At 44.0% G+C, this 19,223-nt stretch overlaps 1 protein-coding gene across 1 annotated transcript in view; it reads right to left on the reverse strand.

Annotated features, from left to right (window-relative positions):
- SDK1 (sidekick cell adhesion molecule 1) overlaps positions 1-19,223 on the reverse strand; it is a 734,579-nt gene that overhangs the window by 148,515 nt on the left and 566,841 nt on the right. The window contains exon 29 of the mRNA XM_030212035.1: positions 12,312-12,506. Within this exon, the coding sequence (XP_030067895.1) occupies positions 12,312-12,506 (195 nt within the window). The remainder of the gene's footprint in view (positions 1-12,311; positions 12,507-19,223) is intronic.

Raw genomic sequence — 19,223 nt, forward strand, 5'->3', positions numbered from 1 at the left:
GGGTCGCTGGAGGGGAGGCAGAGGAGAGAGGAGGTTCACTGGACATGGGTGGCTGCAGTGGGCGCAGGGGGAGAGGAGGGTCACTGGACATGGGTGGCAGGATGGGGGGGGCAGGGGAGAGAGGAGGTTTGCTGCACATGGGTGGCTGCAGTGGGCGCAGGGGGAGAGAAGGGTAGCTGGACATGGGTGGCTGCAGGGGGAGAGGAGGGTCGCTGGACATGGGTGGCTGTAGGAGAGCCGAGGAAAACCTTGCTAGCGCCCGTTTCATTTGTGTCAGAAACGAGCCTTTTTTTACTAGTTTTAAAATGAATCAATATTTAAATGTGTTAGCAGCCCCAGCTTAATGTTTTCTGTTTTATCTGTAATGCTTGTAGTTTTGCAAACCTCTCGGATAAGATTTTACTGGATGTGTGGCCTATAAATTTTATAAATACATAAACAAAATAATAATGCTACATTAAGTGGAAAACTGTCACACTAATATGAAGGTTTTAAATGTCAGACAAATTTATGCCATTTTCAAATGAGATGAAGTCAAGTTTTCCTCAATTAAAAATTCCTTTAGAACTGGAATAGGCTGGGTTTTTTTTTTAAATTAATAGATATTTCTTATCTGATTAAATAAAACATGATCACTTTTACTGATTTTGGTATGGAGCCAACTAATGAGCATTTGTTTTTGGATATTCTTTATCCAAAGGAATAAAAATCAGTTTTCTGTCTGGTTTACCCCTGCTTTCACCCTGCACAAGCCTCTCTTGTCAGTTTGCCGCTTGTACATAAGGGACTCATTTTCAAAGCACTTAGGGCCCCCTTTTACATAGCGGCAGTTAAACCCAACGTGGGCTTACTGCTCGCTACAAAAGGAACTATCGCTGGGTGGTAGTTCCCACCCCCAGCGCCGTCATAACTGGTGCTAAAAAAATATATTTATTTTTATAGTGCCGGTGCGTACCTGGCGGTAATCGGGCAGAAAAGCTACGAGGATGGTATGGGATTTGTGTTACAAGACGTATGAGGAGAGACTTGCGGACCTGAACATGTATACCCTGGAGGAAAAGAGGAACAGGGGTGATATGATACAGACGTTCAAATATTTGAAAGGTATTAATCCGCAAGCAAACCTTTTCCGGAGATGGGTAGGCGGTAGAACGAGAGGGCATGAAATGAGATTGAAGGGGGGCAGACTCAAGAAGAATGTCGGGAAGTATTTTTTCACGGAGAGGGTGGTGGATGCTTGGAATGCCCTCCCGCGGGAGGTGGTGGAGATGAAAACGGTAACGGAATTCAAACATGCGTGGGATAAACATAAAGGAATCCTGTGCAGAAGGAAGGGATCCTCAGGAGCTTAGCCTAGAATGGGTGGCAGAGCTGGTGGTTGGGAGGCGGGGCTAGTGCTGGGCAGACTTATACGGTCTGTGCCAGGGCTGGTGGTTGGGAGGAGGGGCTAGTGCTGGGCAGACTTATACGGTCTGTGCCGGGGCTGGTGGTTGGGAGGCGGGACTAGTGCTGGGCAGACTTATACGGTCTGTGCCGGGGCTGGTGGTTGGGCAGCGGGGATAGTGCTGGGCAGACTTATACGGTCTGTGCCAGAGCTGGTGGTGGGAGGCGGGACTGGTAGTTGGGAGGCGGGGATAGTGCTGGGCAGACATATACGGTCTGTGCCGGGGCTGGTGGTTGGGCATCTGGGATAGTGCTGGGCAGACTTATACGGTCTGTGCCAGAGCCGGTGGTGGGAGGCAGGGATAGTGCTGGGCAGACTTATACGGTCTGTGCCAGAGCTGCTGGTGGGAGGCGGGACTGGTAGTTGGGAGGCGAGGATAGTGCTGGGCAGACTTATACAGTCTGTGCCAGAGCTGGTGGTGGGAGGCGGGGTTGGTGGTTGGGAGGCGGGGATAGGGCTGGCCAGACTTATACGGTCTGTGCCCTGAAGAGAACAGTACAAATAAAAAAGTAGCACATATGAATTTATCTTCTTGGGCAGACTGGATGGACTGTGCAGGTCTTTTTCTGCCGTCATCTACTATGTTACTATGTTTACTATGAGTGGCGGTAAGGGCTCCGTCCCTCTAAAATGGCCACACGGCAAGTGCTTTACTTGCTGAATGGCCATTTCCCGTAGAAAAGAAAGACCTACCTTTTACCCGGATGCGGTAAAAGGGGGCCTCGGCGCATGCCAAAAACACACGCTGACGCCAGCAGAGGTCCCCCCCCTTTTGCCGCAGTTTGGTAAAAGGGGCCCTTAGACTTACAAAGTTCTATAGGTTGAGCAGCACCCCACTGGAGGGATTGTCCCCTTAATCCCTCAGTGGTTTTTGGCTCCCCAAATGCCAAACTGGTATCGTTAATAGGTGACTGTGACACTGTCGGGAATATTATTATTATTTATTACATTTGTACCCTGCGCTTTCCCACACATGGGTTGTGTTGTTTTGCCAGCAGGTGGAGACTGAGAACCACTGAGCTCTGATGTCAACATTTAAGAACCCTGTGCAACCCCTGGCCAGTCAGTATTTATCATAATAAAACAGAAGAGCAAAGGCAATTTAAAAGGAAAAACTATCCTAGAAACTAATGAACCACTTAACAGAAAACCATTAATGAAGGCTAAAGCGTTCTAGATTAAAGATTCAACAAGAATAAAATACTAGCCATAATCAAAATCTTTGCGCTTCAGGAGATAGAAAACGGATGCTAAGAACCATGGGTGGGTCCTGGACTGGTCTGGAGGGATTCAAGGAAAGAAAATTAGGAGGTAAGAACTAATTTACCCTTCCTTATCATTCTACCAGACCAGACCATTCCAGGCACTTGGGATGGCAAAGCACTACTTACTGAGGATGGGACACTGAAATCCCTGCCGCTAACATTTTGCAGTGGGTGCTGCAAACATGGCAGCAGTTCCTGCCAAAACTGGGTCTGCCATCACCTCAGTCACATCAATTGTGCTCGGCTGGAGGAAGAAGAGTTCTTTGGCAATGACAGAAAAATAAACTAAGGCTTTTTCCTCATACTGTTGGCATTTTCCTGCCACTGTGGTAGCCAAATTTTGCTCCCTCACAAACAGAACAGCTCAGCAGCCCTCAGTCTCCACCTCCTGGAGGACAGCACAAACCCAAGAATCTGGACTGGACTGATTGGACAATAAGAAAAGCAGTATTTGACTGTAGACACCACAATGACCTGTTTTTAATTAAACTTGTATACTTGCAGGGCTAGTGCAAGGGTATTAGGTGCCCTAGGCAAACCTTTAGCCTTGCACCCCCTCAAATTAGGCCACCTAGACTCCCTTTTTCCTTGAGATTTTTATAATTACATTTTAATAATTATGATCACCGCGTAAAATGATCCTGTAAAAAGTGTTAAAAGTATATACTGATAGCTCTTTCAGTTTGTGTGGCTGTTAGAACCTATTGTTTTCTTGCAGCTGCTCTTGGCTGCACCCCAGCAGCTGCTTCCCTAGGCAACTGCCTAGGGTGCCTAATGGCTAAGCTGGCCCTGTCTATTTGAATTCTGCTTTGATATTGTACTTTTTGAAATATTTCTATGCTGTATTGTTATTTATTGTACTGTTATTATGTTCTGTGAACTGTTTTGGGTTGGATTTTTTCCAAAGAAAGTGAGGTACGAATACCCATTGGCTCCAAATTTTTGCATTTATTAATATTATTTAGATGTCCCCTGGGAACTATGGACAGTCGGCAGTTATGGACACCTTCCCCCCCCCCCCCCCCCCCCCCCCCCATTGAATTGCAGGTTGACTGTATTTGTATTACATACAAAAAATATGGATAGAATAATTGTGAGCTGTTTTGTGCTAAGCTAGGCTTCAGCACCAGGAATGACAAGTACAGGCATAGGTGACTGGGCAAAGGGCAGGAGGAGTTACAGTAATGCATCTCATCCAGCTGAAATATTTTGGATTATTCTGTCAGGGAAAAGAAGCATACTGTGATATTTTCCAAATGTTTTCCTATATTCACGTCCAGTTCTGGCGCAGTTCTACTACTGGATCTAATAAATTTCAATCGACTTGCAGTATCATAAAGTGCGTTCTCTCTGGTCCTCTCCCACAGGAACATTTACAGTGATATCTTCCCACTGATTAAAGCATCTCTGTTTATATTAGCTGCCGGTCGTTGACTGGGAAATTTTAACAAGCTCATACTGTCAAGTTTGATGGGATTTAAAAGTCAGTATTACTCACCATGAGTCAGTAAATGTTGATTCATTAGATGCCTACAGTGCTTTTAGATTTGACCCCTGCATAGCAAGTAATCTTGTCTGAGCTGCCCAGAATTAACCTTTATTTACTATTTATTTGTAACAAAATTTAGAACCCATGACTGTTTTGACAAATCTCACCTTTTGGTGGGTGAGTTCTATTTCTGAATGTGATAGACAGTGAGTGAAAAAAAAAAAAGGAGACAATTTTAATCAGTAATTCCAGGCACTCTCAGATTCAGCTGCAGACAATGAAATCAGGATGCATCATGGCAAATATATATATATTAGAAATAGGAAACTTCTTAAAAATGAGCTGCTAATCTGCAGAATATCCTACAACTCAGTACATCAGTCTCACTGTCAGGAGGCTTTCAAATAGCTTGGAACTGCAGTGTCATAGCTCTGCCATGCCTCCTGCCCTGACGCACCCTTTTCCCATTTTGGCAGCTCCCACGGTGCTTGGGGCCTGGCAGGCTGCTGGTGTGGCTGCTCCCGGTGTCTGGTGATATTCGTCGGATCTTGTGCTGCTCCTGAGTTCTCGGCATCTAGAATGCATGCACCGAAGGCCTGCCCGTAATAGGGCAGCGAGCAGGAGTTCTGGGTGACCTGGAGGGTCCACTTCTGGCCTTGGGGGTATTAGAGGGCAGTGCCTGCCTGACTTCCTTCTGGGCCTTCACAAAAGGTCTTCAGGTCTCTTTGTATGTCTTCAAATCCTTGTCTTCGAGTTCCAGCCTTGCCTGTGTCTCCAGGTTCCAGCCGTGCTTTGTCTTCAGATTCCAGCTGTGCTTTGTCTTCAGCTTTGGCCATGATTTGTCTCCAAGTTCCAGCTGTGCCTTGTCTTCAAGTTCCAGCCTTGCATTGTCCAGCCTTGCTTGTCTCCTAGTTCATGCTTTGCCTGCTGTGTTTCTTGCTTCAGTTCTGTCTGTCTTGTCTGGACCCAGTTCTTGCCCTACCTTGTCTGGATCCAGTTTAGGCCTCGTTTGCCTTGTCTGGATCCAGTTCTAGCCCTGTTTGACTTGCCTCATCTGGGACCAGTTCCTGCCCTGTCTGTCTAGTGCAGTTCTGTCTTGCTTGTCTTGTCTTGCCTAGCCCTGTCTGTCTTGTCTCGCCTAGCCTTGTCAGTCAAGAACCTGCCTTCTTGTCTGCAGTGAAGTCCCACCTGCCTTGCCTAGTACTTTGCCTAGCGCTGTGCTTAGACCAAGTGACTCGCCTGCCATAGCCGGTGCCTGACTCACTTCCCTTGAGTCCATCACATGTAGCTTCAATATAGTTCTTGAAGGAGGAATCTACAAAGACTCAAAGTATTAACTTGGTTCAAAGAAAACCATTAAGTTTAAAATCCACTTCAACAACTGTACTAATCCAGACCATGGCAAAAACATGAACAATCCCAAACTAGTTGGTTCCTTTTTGATTTCCAAAGAGATAAATCTCTGCTTCAGAACATATCATTTAAAAACCTTATATTTCAAACAACCATTTAATGCCACTAACTCTCTAGTAAGTGATCCAACGTCTTCAAAATGCAACACCATATCGCAGAATGAAAAAAATTGTTGGAATGAGATTGTGCGGGTATCTACTACTACTACTACTATTTATCATTTCTACAGCGCTAGAAGGCATACGCAGCGCTGTACACCATACACAAAAAGACAGACAGGGAGAATGAGAGTGCCATCCACAGAAATAGAGAAAGGGGGGAGAGGAGAGGTAGGCTTAGAGGAAAAGATGAGAAGCTCGGTTTTGGCCATGTTAAGTTTCAAATGACATTGAGACAGCCAGGCAGCAATATCAGACAGGCAGGCTGAAACTTTGGTCTGGATGCTGGTTGAGATTTCGGGGGTGGAGAGGTAGATTTGGGAGTCATCAGCATAGAGATGGTATTGAAAGCCATGGGATGATATCAGAGAGCCAAGGGACGAAGTGTTGATAGAGAACAGGAGAGGACCGAGAACAGAACCCTGAGGTACACCGATTGGTAGAGGGATAGAAGCGGAAGAGAATCCACCAGAGTGTACACTAAAGGTGCGAAGCGAGAGGTAGGAGGAGAACCAGGAAAGAACAGAGCCCTGGAATCCAAACGAAGACAGTGTATCAACAAGAGAAATATTTTACCACTCTAGGGGTAATAAAGAGCTGTCTAGATATAATGCCAATATTCTAGTCATTCTTGCACTTATGCAAATGTACATGTGTGGAAATGACAGTAATTGGTCTACGCACCATACTGGCAGTGCGTGCATGTTTAGAATATTAGCATATATGTGTGGAGGTGCACATTTAGGTGCATGTATGGTGGTATGCTGCCTAAGCATGTGGCTACTTGAGAGGAAGAAATGCAGTAGGGACGACCAAGAAGGAAGGCAGCAAGCAGATCTGGCTTTCGATAAGGGAATTTATTCTATAGTGACAAAACCATTCAAGGGACTGCATTTCATCCTTCTACGTATTCTTCCTATTTTTAATGTGACTATCTTGCATAATGTGTACTATGCGGTTCTAGGTCAGTTCCCACTCACCAGTTCCCATCTGGAAAATTACCATCTAGGACAATTCCCACCGCTCCAGGGAGGACAATTCCCAGCCTTAACAATCATGAAGCATCACAGTCTGAAATTTTCCTCTGTCCCTTACCCCTTCCATATTGTTTGGCGGGGCAATGCCCCCCCCCCCCCAATCATACAAAAAAAATTAAAATAAACCAAAATCCAAATTAATAAAGAGCACAAAATATTATTTTTATATAAACTTACACAAAATATTACCAACACATCCACGTCACACAGCAACACTTCTCATAAAAAATATGATACATAAGAAAAAAACAAACCAACAGACCACCAACACAAGAAAAAAAAAAAACAACAACAAAAACTACATGCCAGTAAGAAATAGTCCTAGGAGGAAACTGTCCACCCTGGGGAAAAGTCCTTGGAGGGAATTGTCCAGGCAGGAATTGGTGGGTTGGAACTGTCCAGGTGGCAACTAGCCTGCTACAGTATTAGGTAACTGCGGGGATTTTACTAATGCACATTTATTATAGAATACTGTAAATATGTGCATCCCTGTTGCATTCAGGCACCATTAAAGCGAAGAAATGCAAAGTGATGCACTTAGGGAGTAGAAATCCACGGGAGATGTATGTGTTAGGTGGGGAGAGTCTGATAGGTATGGACGGGGAGCGGGATCTTGGGGTGATAGTATCTGAGGATCTGAAGGCGACAAAACAGTGTGATAAGGCGGTGGCCGTAGCTAGAAGGTTGCTAGGCTGTATAGAGAGAGGTGTGGCCAGCAGGAGGTGTTGATGCCCCTGTATAAGTCGTTGGTGAGGCCCCACCTGGAGTATTGTGTTCAGTTTTGGAGGCCGTATCTTACTAAGGATGTAAAAAGAATTGAAGCGGTACAAAGAAAAGCTACGAGAACAGTATGGGATTTGCGTTACAAGACGTATGAGGAGAGACTTGCTGACCTGAACTTGTATACCCTGGAGAAGGGGTAGGCAACTCCGGTCCTCGAGAGCCGCAGGCAGGTCAGGTTTTCAGGATATCCACAATGAATATGCATGAGATAGATTTGCATACCATGGAGGCAGTGCTTGCAAATCTATCTCCTGCATATTCATTGTGGATATCCTGAAAACTTGACCTGCCTGCGGCTCTCGAGGACCGGAGTTGCCTACCCCTGCCCTGGAGGAAAGGAGAAACAGGGGTGATATGATACAGACGTTCGAATATTTGAAAGGTATTAATCCACAAACGAACCTTTTCCGGAGATGGGAAGGTGGTAGAACTAGAGGACATGAAATGAGATTGAAGGGGGGCAGACTCAAGAAAAATGTCAGGAAGTATTTTTTCACGGACAGAGTGGTGGATGCTTGGAATGCCATCCCGCAGGAGGTGGTGGAGATGAAAACGGTAACGGAATTCAAACATGCGTGGGATAAACATAAAGGAATCCTGTTCAGAAGGAATGGATCCTCAAGAGCTTAGCCAAGATTGGGTGGCAGAGCCGGTGGTTGAAGGCAGGGCTGGTGGTTGGGAGGCGGGGCTAGTGCTGGGCAAACTTCTACGGTCTGTGCCCTGAAAAAGACAGATACAAATCAAGGTAAGGTATACACAAAAGGTAGCACATATGAGTTATCTTGTTGGGTAGACTGGATGGACCGTGCAGGTCTTTTTCTGCCGTCATCTACTATGTTACTATATTACTTATGCTGGCTATATGGGTGGCGTAAGTACGTACGCCTGAATGTTAGGTGCGCTGATGCCAGGTTATACTAGTATTCTGTAATGAATCCTAGATGCCTCAGTTCTGTTATAGAACAGGCACCTACCAACATGGCCTCAAGGCTCCTAAATGGATGTGCCCAGATATAGAATTATCCCCCTAGGGGGACTGGCCTTGGAGGACTTCTTGACCCACACTCATCATGGGATTTGAGGTTCTCCTCAGCAAAGGGAGATCCTTTGCATGGGACAGGGAGGGAGGGAGGGAAAAGGATGGAGGGGGCTAACTGGGGATTTTTAGTTTGGGAAGGGACAAAAGGGAGGAGGTCTTTTTCATTTCCAATGATAGCCCCTTTAAAAGATGGTGGGCCTGGGACACACTAGGAAAGCAAGATCCAGGAATTTTACTAATTTGTCGTATCATGTATCCTAAGTTAGTAAGTGTTTCCACGCAGTAGAAAGGACATATTTTACCATCGCTTAGTAAACAGGCCCCTATGTGATTAATTTGTATTGGGTCCACATAAACACTAATGAAAATAGCAATTTTCATACATACTGTGATGCTTGTAGGATTGTGGGTACCTCGATAATACAGGTGGCATGCAGAATTAAGATAATTCTTTATGACCCGAACAGGAAAGGTGAAAAGCACACACTGAAGACACACTAACTCTGCCCACTTTTTTTATGTGGATTAAAAATCCACGCATGTGGAGTGGGGGCAATTTTAATATTGCTCACTAAAGATCAATACTATATATACACCTACATGAAAAGATTGGGTGACTTAACTTCATATCACAGTGGACAAACATCAATTGTATTGCAAAACTTCTTTGTAAGTGGGAGTCTAAATGATCAGTGCAGGTGGAAAGTTAGGCAGCTCCTTTGGAGAAAGGACCACTCCCGTCCCCCACACTCATACCTCAGAGGACACACAGAAGCAAGAGTATGGAGTCTCAGGACAGCAACCTCACTCATCTGGTTTTCTTCCTGCACATATACAGCAGTCAGATTTAGCACTTCACCAGGCCTGAACTAATTTTCCAGGGTTGACATTGTCACAGGTTTGAAAGGTCACTTCCTCTTCGAGAAAGAAGGTCAAAATGGTTCATACTGATTTCTTTTCAGACCTCAGTTTCTTAATGTGTTATACTGAGGCTACCCGATGATGCTTAGTCAGCAGTGCAAGAGCTCATCGGTGTTGAACCAGTACACATTATTGCCATAAACGGAACTCCAGCATGTGTGGGTTCCTGGAAAATACGGGTATAAAAATCTGTCATTTCAGCAGCAGACAGAACAATGATGAATTAATCCTACACACATCAATGTTTAAAAGCATCACATCATAATCTTGCAAGTAATACTTCTTGAAATTGACTGCCAAGGCCAAACTGTTTTAAACATGAAATGTCCCATTGCTAATAGCTGGACAATTCAATATGTATTTTCTCTTTCTTTGCACCTGGGTCGCAAAAATCCGAGGGAACGGTACAGTATAGGGGGTGAAGTGCTTCAGTGTGCGAAGGAAGAACGGGACTTGGGGGTGATTGTGTCTGACGACCTTAAAGCTTTCAAACAGGTAGAAAAAGCAACGGCCAAAGCCAGAAGAATGCTTGGATGCATAAAGAGAAGCATGACCAGTAGGAAAAAGGAGGTGATAGGCCTTTGGTGAGGCCTCATTTGGAGTACTGCGTGCAGTTCTGGAGACCGCACCTACGGAAAGATATAAACAGGAAGGAGTCTGTCCAGAGGGCGGCTACGAAATTAGTAAGCGGTCTTGAATGCAAAAATTATAGGGACAGGCTTATGAACCTCAACATGTATATGCTGGGAGAGAGGAGACATGATAGAAACGTTTAAATATCTCGAGGACATTTATGAACAGGAAGAGAGCTTTTTCCAAATGAAGGAGAGCTCTGGAATGAGGGGGCATATGACAAAGTTAACAGGGAATAGGCTTAGGAGTAACCTAAGGAAGTATTATTTCACAGAAAGGGTGGTGGAGGCGTGGAATGGCCTCCCGGTGGAGGTGGTGGAGTCGAGGACTGTTCCAGAATTTAAAAAGGCATGGGATAAGCATGTGGGATCGCTTAGGAACAGGAAGAAATGGGGGTTACAGAGGATGGGCAGACTGGTTGGGTCATATGGCCTTTATCTGCCATCACGTTTCTATGTATTTATGGGAATTTACTTTGATAAATCAGGATAAGGGCGCTCTTTTTTTCAATACATAACTGTAAGGGGCAATTTTCAAAGCCGTTTTCGTAGGTCGAACAGCGTTTCTTTTGTAGAAACTGGCTATTTGATAAGTGTCCAACCCATGTGCAAGTAAAGTGTGTGTGCGTGCTACTCTATAAAATCTGGGCGTGAGAACTGCAACATGTGTACTTTTGTATTTTCAAAAGTACACACATTGCTTTGATTGGAATGCTGTATCCTTAGAAGAAGCGCTGATTCAGGCATCTGTGGGTATCTTTCTTTCTTTCTTAAAAAAGAGTCTAACCCACACAACCTACCGCTCATGATGGGGAACATATTTCTTCTAGCAATTTTCAAATGGAAAGTAAGCCTGCATTTTCCCATTGGAAGCTGATGTAAAGTACCCGAGCATTTCGCCACAATGCAAGTAGCATGAAAATACCTAAACTTATATGTACAAGTTAGGTGGCCTTTTATAATTTTGTGAGGGAACAAAGGGGTCCTCTTACTAAGCCGTGGTAAAAAGTGGCTTGCGGTAGTGTAGGCGCGGGTTTTGGGCGCGCAGAAATATTTTTCAGCGCACGTACAAAAAAAATGTTGTTTTGTTTTTTTTTTTGCTGAAAATGGACGTGTGGCAAAATCAAAATTGCTGCGCGTCCATTTTGGGTGTCTGACCTTACCGCCAGCCATAGACCTCGTGGTAAAGAATCTGCGTTGGGCGTGGACTTAGACGTCATATCGAAAATACCCCCTCTAATTGGAGTAAGTCACCTTGAGAGTGCTACAGCCTTTTGCAGAGCCAGTGCTTGAAACATGATCACGCTGGTGTTGTTGCTAAATTAAGCAATTTTTATTTTTGTATAAGAAGAATAATTATGAGGCCGTGGCTTCTCCAATTTTGCATATGTGAACTATTAAACTGCACTGAATATAAAGGACTGCTTAAAAAAATAAAGGAAAAAAAAGAAAAAAGTCACAAAAGTTGAAACGTTTGTTGGAAAAATGTGGGATTACTGTCTTAGTTCTTCTTTGTCATCCTCGATCTCATTGTGACTCAAACTTTATTTCTCTAACCTGGCATGGTGCTGCCATAACAGGTTTTTGTAAGCCACTTTGAGCCTTCAAATAGGTGGGAAAATGTGGGATACAAGTGCAATAAATAAAATAAAGAAATATATTCACAGAAGGCACTTAAAATGTGGAATACATATATGAGAACTTTATGCCTCCGATATGATGGTCTCACCACCACTATTATGATATAAACGTTTATTTTTATACAATTGTTCATTTGAAGATTTTTTTTTTTTAGTTGTATATTCACTTTACACAATTGGTACAATATACACACTTTTGTGCCTTAATAGCCTAGTGACCTTTTGTAAAACTGGCCGCTTATCAGACATGAGGAGCGCAAAATGGACACCAACTCCACTTATTCAAGTAATCAAATGAGGGCTATAGACAAACATCCACACGAAAGTGTCTTTAATGAGGTATCATATATTTTAAAATGCGAATCAGTTGTCTAATGAAAAAAGCTGCAAGCATGAGACATTAGTATTCCTAATCTTTCTTAAACATTTGCCAAAGACAGTTATTCTATGATACCTCAGTTCAACCCCTGCTAAAAAGTAATGCCGTTACCTCTCCTTTCTGTTGTGATCACCGTGGCCTCCAGGGGTTCTCCCCAACCCTGTCTGGTTTTGGCTGATGTCTGAAAAATATAGGCTGTTTCAGGAGTGAGATCGGTTGCAGTGAATTGTCTAACAGTTGAACCCACTTCCACTGTGGTGAACTTCTTGGGGGCTCCAGCTGCCACGCGGTATGCGATTTGATAACCTGAGAATTCAAGCAGAGCATAAAACTAGAAAAGGCTTTCTTAGATTTGCATATCCATGCTTTCAAAGTACAGGAGCTGAGGGGAAATACTAGGCATGTGGAAACTACTTCTATAACAGGGTACCTACTCTAGGTGCTGCTTAAGGCACCTACTATTCTTTACAGAATATTAGTGCAAATCAAGGATGTTTAATTGACAGGAGACAGTGTCACATGTGTGAAGAGTAAGGGGCTGTCCTGTCCTGGGTAGGCCACTAGAGGGTGCTGTTCCCATAGAAATGGGGGAAAGGTCCAGGTCATGTTATTATTGAGAAGTCCACCAGGGGAGCCAGTAGGGGAATGTCCAAGTGGAGGTTGCTAGGACCAAGGAGAGTCCTGGGCTGGAAACAGGTGTAGGTAGTTATGGGCTGGATGCTGCCTGGAATTAGGGGGAAGAGCCTGAAGGGGTGGAGAAGCTAATTAACCACCTTATATCTGCCTGAGAAGTGAAAGAGAAGAGAAAGAAGCTGGGACCTGGCAGCTTGAGGAAGAAGATCCCCTTTGAAGGTGCTGGCTGAGCTCTGTGGACTTTTTGAAACTATCTGCTGAAAAGGTGACAGCTGCACTACCAGCTGAGAAAGTCTTTGAATGAAAAGTAAAATGCTTTGCTTTGGCTGTTTGAACTGTGAAAGTTTGAGGCACTGCTTTAAGTATGGAAAGGGTTTAATTAGAAGACTCTGAGTAACTGCCTTTTTGCTATGTTTAAGTTGAAGAAGAAATGTTTGAGTGAAAGCAGAAATAAGCCATGAAGATGATGTTAAATGGCAACTAATAAAACCTTTGCTTATAAGAAGCCTGGTGTTGGTGGACATTTGTGAAGGAAGCTAAGCAGGGTCAGCCCTGGCCAGGTCCTGGAAGGGTGACCACACAGGACAAGACTGAAGCCATAGCCTCCATCTTGATACACTCAAACCAAAGCAAAGTACCCCAAGCAACGTATAGGTGGTCTTTATTTCTAGTAAGCATTTGTTATTGTTTTGGTGACTCAATATGGCAGCAAGCTCCGCCTACTGGCTTCAGGCCACATAATAGCCCAGGCACACTCCCGCCATCTCCTGTCAATTAAACCTCCTTGATGCAAATGACCCAAAACACATGTAACATTAAGGCTCAATCACTTACATCAGCCCTATAGCTGATGTAAATGCTTGCTCCTAGATATTAGCGTGAATGCGCATGATAGGAATCTATAATTTAGGCACGTACCTGTGTACTCTAACTATGTTCCACCCAAACTCTACTCATGCACTCCAGCAAAGTAAGCACCATCAAATCATGGCATGTACTTTTCCACTAGGCAGTAATCTATAGGAAGACACCTATGAACATAAATGACTATCCAGCTCATTTTCGAAAGTGATCGCCAGCCATCTTCCGACACAAATCGGGAGATGGCCGGTGATCTCCTGAACCTGGTGAAATCGGTAGAATCAAAAGCCGATTTTAGCCGGGTTCAACTGCTTTCCGTCGTGGAGCCGGCGAAACATCAAGGGGGTGTGTCGGTAGGGTAGTGAAGGCAGGATGGAGGCGGGACCGGGGCGTGCTCACGAGATGGCCGGCTTCGCCCGATAATGGGAAAAAAAAGCCAGGCTTGACCAGCATTTCGCTGGCTTTACTTGGTCCCTTTTTTTTCACGACCAAGCTTCAAAAAGGAGCCCCAACTGACCAAATGACCACCGGAGGGAATCAGGGATGACCTCCCCGTACTCCCCCAGTGGTCACCAACCCCTTCCCACCAAAAAAAAACCTTTTTTGCCAGCCTCAAATGTCATACCCAGCTTCCTGATAGCAGTATGCAAGTCCGTAGAGCAGTTTTTAGTGGGTGCAGTGCACTTCAGACAGGTGGACCCAGGCCCATCCCCCCCCCTACTTGTTACACTTGTGGTGGTAAATGTTGAGCCCTCCAAAAAAAAACCAAAACCCACTGTACCCACATCTAGGTGCCCCCCTTCACCCCTTAGGGCTATGGTAATGGTGTAGAGTTGTGGGGAGTGGGTTTGGGGGGGGAGTTGGGGGCTAAACAACCAAGGGAAGGGAGCTATGCACCTGGGAGCTATTTTTATTTTTTAGAAGTGCCCCCTAGGGTGCCAGGTTGGTGTCCTGGCATGTGAGGGGGGGCCAGTGCACTACAAAAGCTGGCTCCTCTGACGACTAAATGCCTTGCATTTCGCCGGGTTTGAGATCGCCGGCATTTTTTCCCATTATGGCCGAAAACCGATGCCGGCCATCTCAAACCCGGCGACCTCTGACATTTGGCCGGGCCCAACCGTATTAGCGAAGAAAAAGATGGTCGGCCATCTTTTTCGAAAATACGGTTGGCTCCGCCCACTTATGGTGCCGGCCCTGGAGATGGCCGCCCATAGAGATGGCCGGCGCCGTTCGATTATGCCCCTCTATACTACTGCCCTATAGCTGGTGTAAATGTCCACGCCTACATTTTACGAGAATGCACATTCTATAATCCAGGCATACACTACTCATGCTCTGCCCAGACTCCACCCACATGCACGCCCAGAGTGCAAGTATGAGCACGCAAATGATGAGCAAATTTCTACAAAGTGTGTACTGTTGCCACTTTGTAAATGACTAAAATGCACAACATTTACTTGTGTTGTCCATGCTGAAAACTAGGCCCACTTTATAACATTTCCCGTTTATTGGACCCTAATAATTATTTGAAGTTCAAAACCAGCTGTTTATTCTGTTTCTGTTAGTACTAATCAGCAGAAGTATGTTACAGCATTGCAAGTAAAACTCAGTGTAGATCAAAGGAATTTCACACAGTGAATACAAGTGCCTTCGGGGTATTAATGCACCATATAACACATTCCATTTTTCATCCTTTACAAGAGCAAGCTGCAGAAACAGCTGCATCTTTTCTAAATGTGTTAGCCTGCTGAGAAAATGTTTCAGAAGCCAACAGAGCCCACGCAATTGGTTTTGACAAGGTGCGTTCGTTCAGGGAATCTAATCTCTCTCTTCTCACACCAACTTCAACCTCCTCCACACAGTTGCAACGTTGCACAGCAGAATGGACCGCTCTGGAGTTTCTGTAACTGTACCACTTAGGAAGTCCACCTCGTCTTTGGCATCCACTCATATGGACTGTTTCACATCGTAAGTTTTCAACTCTTCAGCTCACTTATGAGCGTTCCACTGCTCCAGAAGAGCTTTTCCCTATAAGCATCCTTCTATTTCTTTATGTCCTCCAGCATACTATACGCTTCCTCTAGAACCAGCAGTGATGCAGCTGACTTGTGGCCTTGCTTTGAACTTTCTGACCTGATGGCTGTAGCTGCCTTTCAGTCCTTACTGAATGAATGTGCTTGTTCTACTGAAGACTCATCTCTTGAATAAGGCATACAACAATGATCAACAAATATAAACTCCTATTCGCACATCCAAAACTGCCTCTACTATGTCAACCTGCCAAAACACTACCATATTTTTTCACTATCATGGTGCCCAAGATCCTTTAGCTACTACTAAATGTATATTTTCTTATATAATTCGTATATATTTCTTAAATATTTCTTAATGTGTTTGCTTGTTAAAATACTATCATGTTTTATCACTATCATGCTACCCCAAATCCTTCAGTTATCACTCAATGTATACTTTTTCATGTATTTCTGTTACTCATGATGTATTGTAAGCCACATTGAGCCTGCAAAGAGCTGGGAAAATGTGAGATACAAATGCAACAAACAAACAAACAAATAAATAAATAAATATATTATCACTCATTATTAATGATCCAATTAAGCGGGTTCCTGATGCTTAAACTCTGAAGGCAGCAGACAACTAGTGGGACCCGAGGAAGGAAGGGCACCTTTGTAGCTCTTCCTGTATCCTCTGAGGTAGATCCCCCTGTTCTAACATAGTAACATAGTAGATGACAGCAGAAAAAGACCTGCACGGTCCATCCAGTCTGCCCAACAAGATAACTCATATGTGCCACATTTTGTGTATACCTTACCTTGATTTGTACCTGTCTTTTTCAGGGCACAGACCGTATAAGTCTGCCCAGCACTATTCCCGCCCCCCAACCAGCAGCCCTGCCTCCCACCACCGGCTCTGGCACAGACCTTATAAGTCTGCCCAGCACTATCCCCGCCTCCCACTACCGGCTTTTGTTCTGGGGTCCCTTTTTCATATTTTGCATGAGGGCCATTCATTTGCATTTCTGCCACTGCAGCCAACCACAAAGGAGATGCTGCTTGTACATGTTAAAAAAATGCATCAGTTTTTCTTTTTACTAGAACTCAAGAGGTGGAGGAAGAGGGGGGGGCACCTTTAGTTTAGCTGCTAAGTTTCAAAATTGAGTTAAGCCAGAGCTGCTGTGCAAAATGAACAAAAGTTCTAATTGTTAAATAGTCCATCAAGTACGTACCATTGGAGAGCTAAGATGAAAGACATAAAGCCAGTTCCGTGAGTCTTATAGAGACACTAAAGTCTATCCATTGACTGACACAACAAACTGCAGAAACATGACTCATTTTCCCTAAAATTTAATCTTAGCCAAAGTCTGGATGGGCCACAAATCAGAGCTAGTATCACAGAAACAGCACAACGTGAATCAGTTTTTTGGCAGAAGGAGGTTAGTGCTAAGAGAGCTGATAAGAGTTGGAACAGAGGACATAATGAGAAAATCATGTCAGTCTGTTTTCAGCTTCTGAGAGGGGAAGGAGGGAATAAGAGAAACTTACTGCATCACATAAATTCCTGGTCCCCCATTCCTTTGTTAAGAACACAAGAATAGCCATACTGGGTCAGACCAATGGTCCGTCTAGCTTAGTATCCTGCTTCTAACAGTGGCCAATCCAGGTCACAAGTACCTGGCAGAAACCCAAATAGTAGCAAGATTCCATGCTATCAATCCTATGCCAAGCAGTTGCTTCCCCCATGTCCATCTTGATAATAGACTACGGACTTTTCCTCCAGGAACTTGTCCAAACCTTTTTTAAACCCAGATACGCTAACTGCTGTTACCACATCCTCCGGCAACAAGTTCCAGAGCTTAACTATTTGTTGAGTGAAAAAATATTTCCTCCTATTTGTTTTGAAAGTATTTCCATGTAATATCATTGAGTGTCTCTGGTCTTCGCACTTTTTGAAAGAGTGAAAAATGGATCCACTTCTACCCATTCTACATCACTTAGGATTTTACAGACCTCAATCAGATCCCCTCTCAGCCTTCTGTTTTCCAAGCTAAAGAGCCCTAACCTCTTTAGTCTTTCTTCATATGGGAGGAATTCCATCCCATTTATCATTTTGGTTGCTCTTCAATTAACCTTTTCTAATTCTGCTATATCATTTTTGAGATACGGTGACCAGAATTGAATGCAATACTCAAGGTGAGGTTGCACCATGGAGTTATACAGAGGTATTATAATACTCTTGGTCTTATTTTGCATGCCTTTTCTAATAATTCCTAGCATCCAGTTGGCTTTTTTGGTCACCACCGCACACTGGGCAAAAGATTTCAGCGTATTGTCTACAATGACACCTAGATCTTTTTCTTGAGTGCTGACTCCTAAAGACAGCCCTAGCATCAAGTAACTAATGAGTGGAGTGGAATGGATAGACATGAATCACTTGTTTACTCTTTCCAAAAATACTAGGACTAGGGGGCATGCAAAGGAAGCTACAAAATAGTAAATTTAAAACAAATCAGAGAAAATATTTCCTCACTCAATGTGTAATTAAACTCTGGAATTCGTTGCCACAGAATGTGGTAAAAGCAGGTAGTTTAGCAGGGTTTTAAAAAGGTTTGGATAACTTCCTAAAAGTAAAGTCCATAAGCTATTATTAAGATGGACTTGGGGAAAATTCATTGCTTATTTCTAGGATAAGCAGCATAAAAATTTATTGTACTGTTTTGGGATCTTCCAGGTACTTGTACCCTGGTTTGGCCACTGTTAGAAATAGGATGCTGGGCTTGATGGACTTTTGGTCTGCCCCAGTATGGTAACACTTATGTTCTTGTGATTTGGATTATACTTCCCAATGTGCATCACTTTGCATTTGTCCATTTGGATGCCCAGTCTTCCAGTTCCCTAAGGTCTTCCTGCAATTTTTCACAATCTGAATGCGTTTTGACAATTTGAATAGTTTGGTGTCATCTGCAGATCATTTATAAATATGTTAAACAGCACTGGTCCCAGTACAGGTCCCTGTGGCACTCTACTGTTCAACCTCTTCCAATGAGAAAAATGGCCATTTAACCCTACCCTCTGTTTTCTGTCCAATAACAAATTCCTAATCCCTAGAAGGACAGTGCCTCCTATCCCATAACTTTTTAATTTTCTTAGGAGTGTCTCATGAGGAACTTTGTCAAAAGCTTTCTGAAATCTAGATACACTACATCGGGACTCTGTTCAACATATTTCCTGGGCTGTGTTATACATTAATGTAGGGGGCTTTTTGGAGGTAACCTGGGCACAAGGCATATCGAAGGAACAGAAGAAATAAGTGTTGGAGACTAAGGGGGGAAGTTATCAACATGGGCCATTTTACTGTTAACCCTTATTAGTAACTAGAGGGTCATTTTACAAAAGCATGTTGAAAAATGGCTTGCTGTAGTGTAGGCGTGGGTTTTGGGTGCGCGACGATCCAATTTTTAGCACGCCTGTAAAAAAAAGGCCTTTTTAAAATTTTTGCCGAAAATGGACATGC

The sequence above is a fragment of the Microcaecilia unicolor genome, chromosome 8 (genome assembly GCF_901765095.1).
Source record: "Microcaecilia unicolor chromosome 8, aMicUni1.1, whole genome shotgun sequence".
NCBI lineage: Eukaryota > Metazoa > Chordata > Amphibia > Gymnophiona > Siphonopidae > Microcaecilia > Microcaecilia unicolor.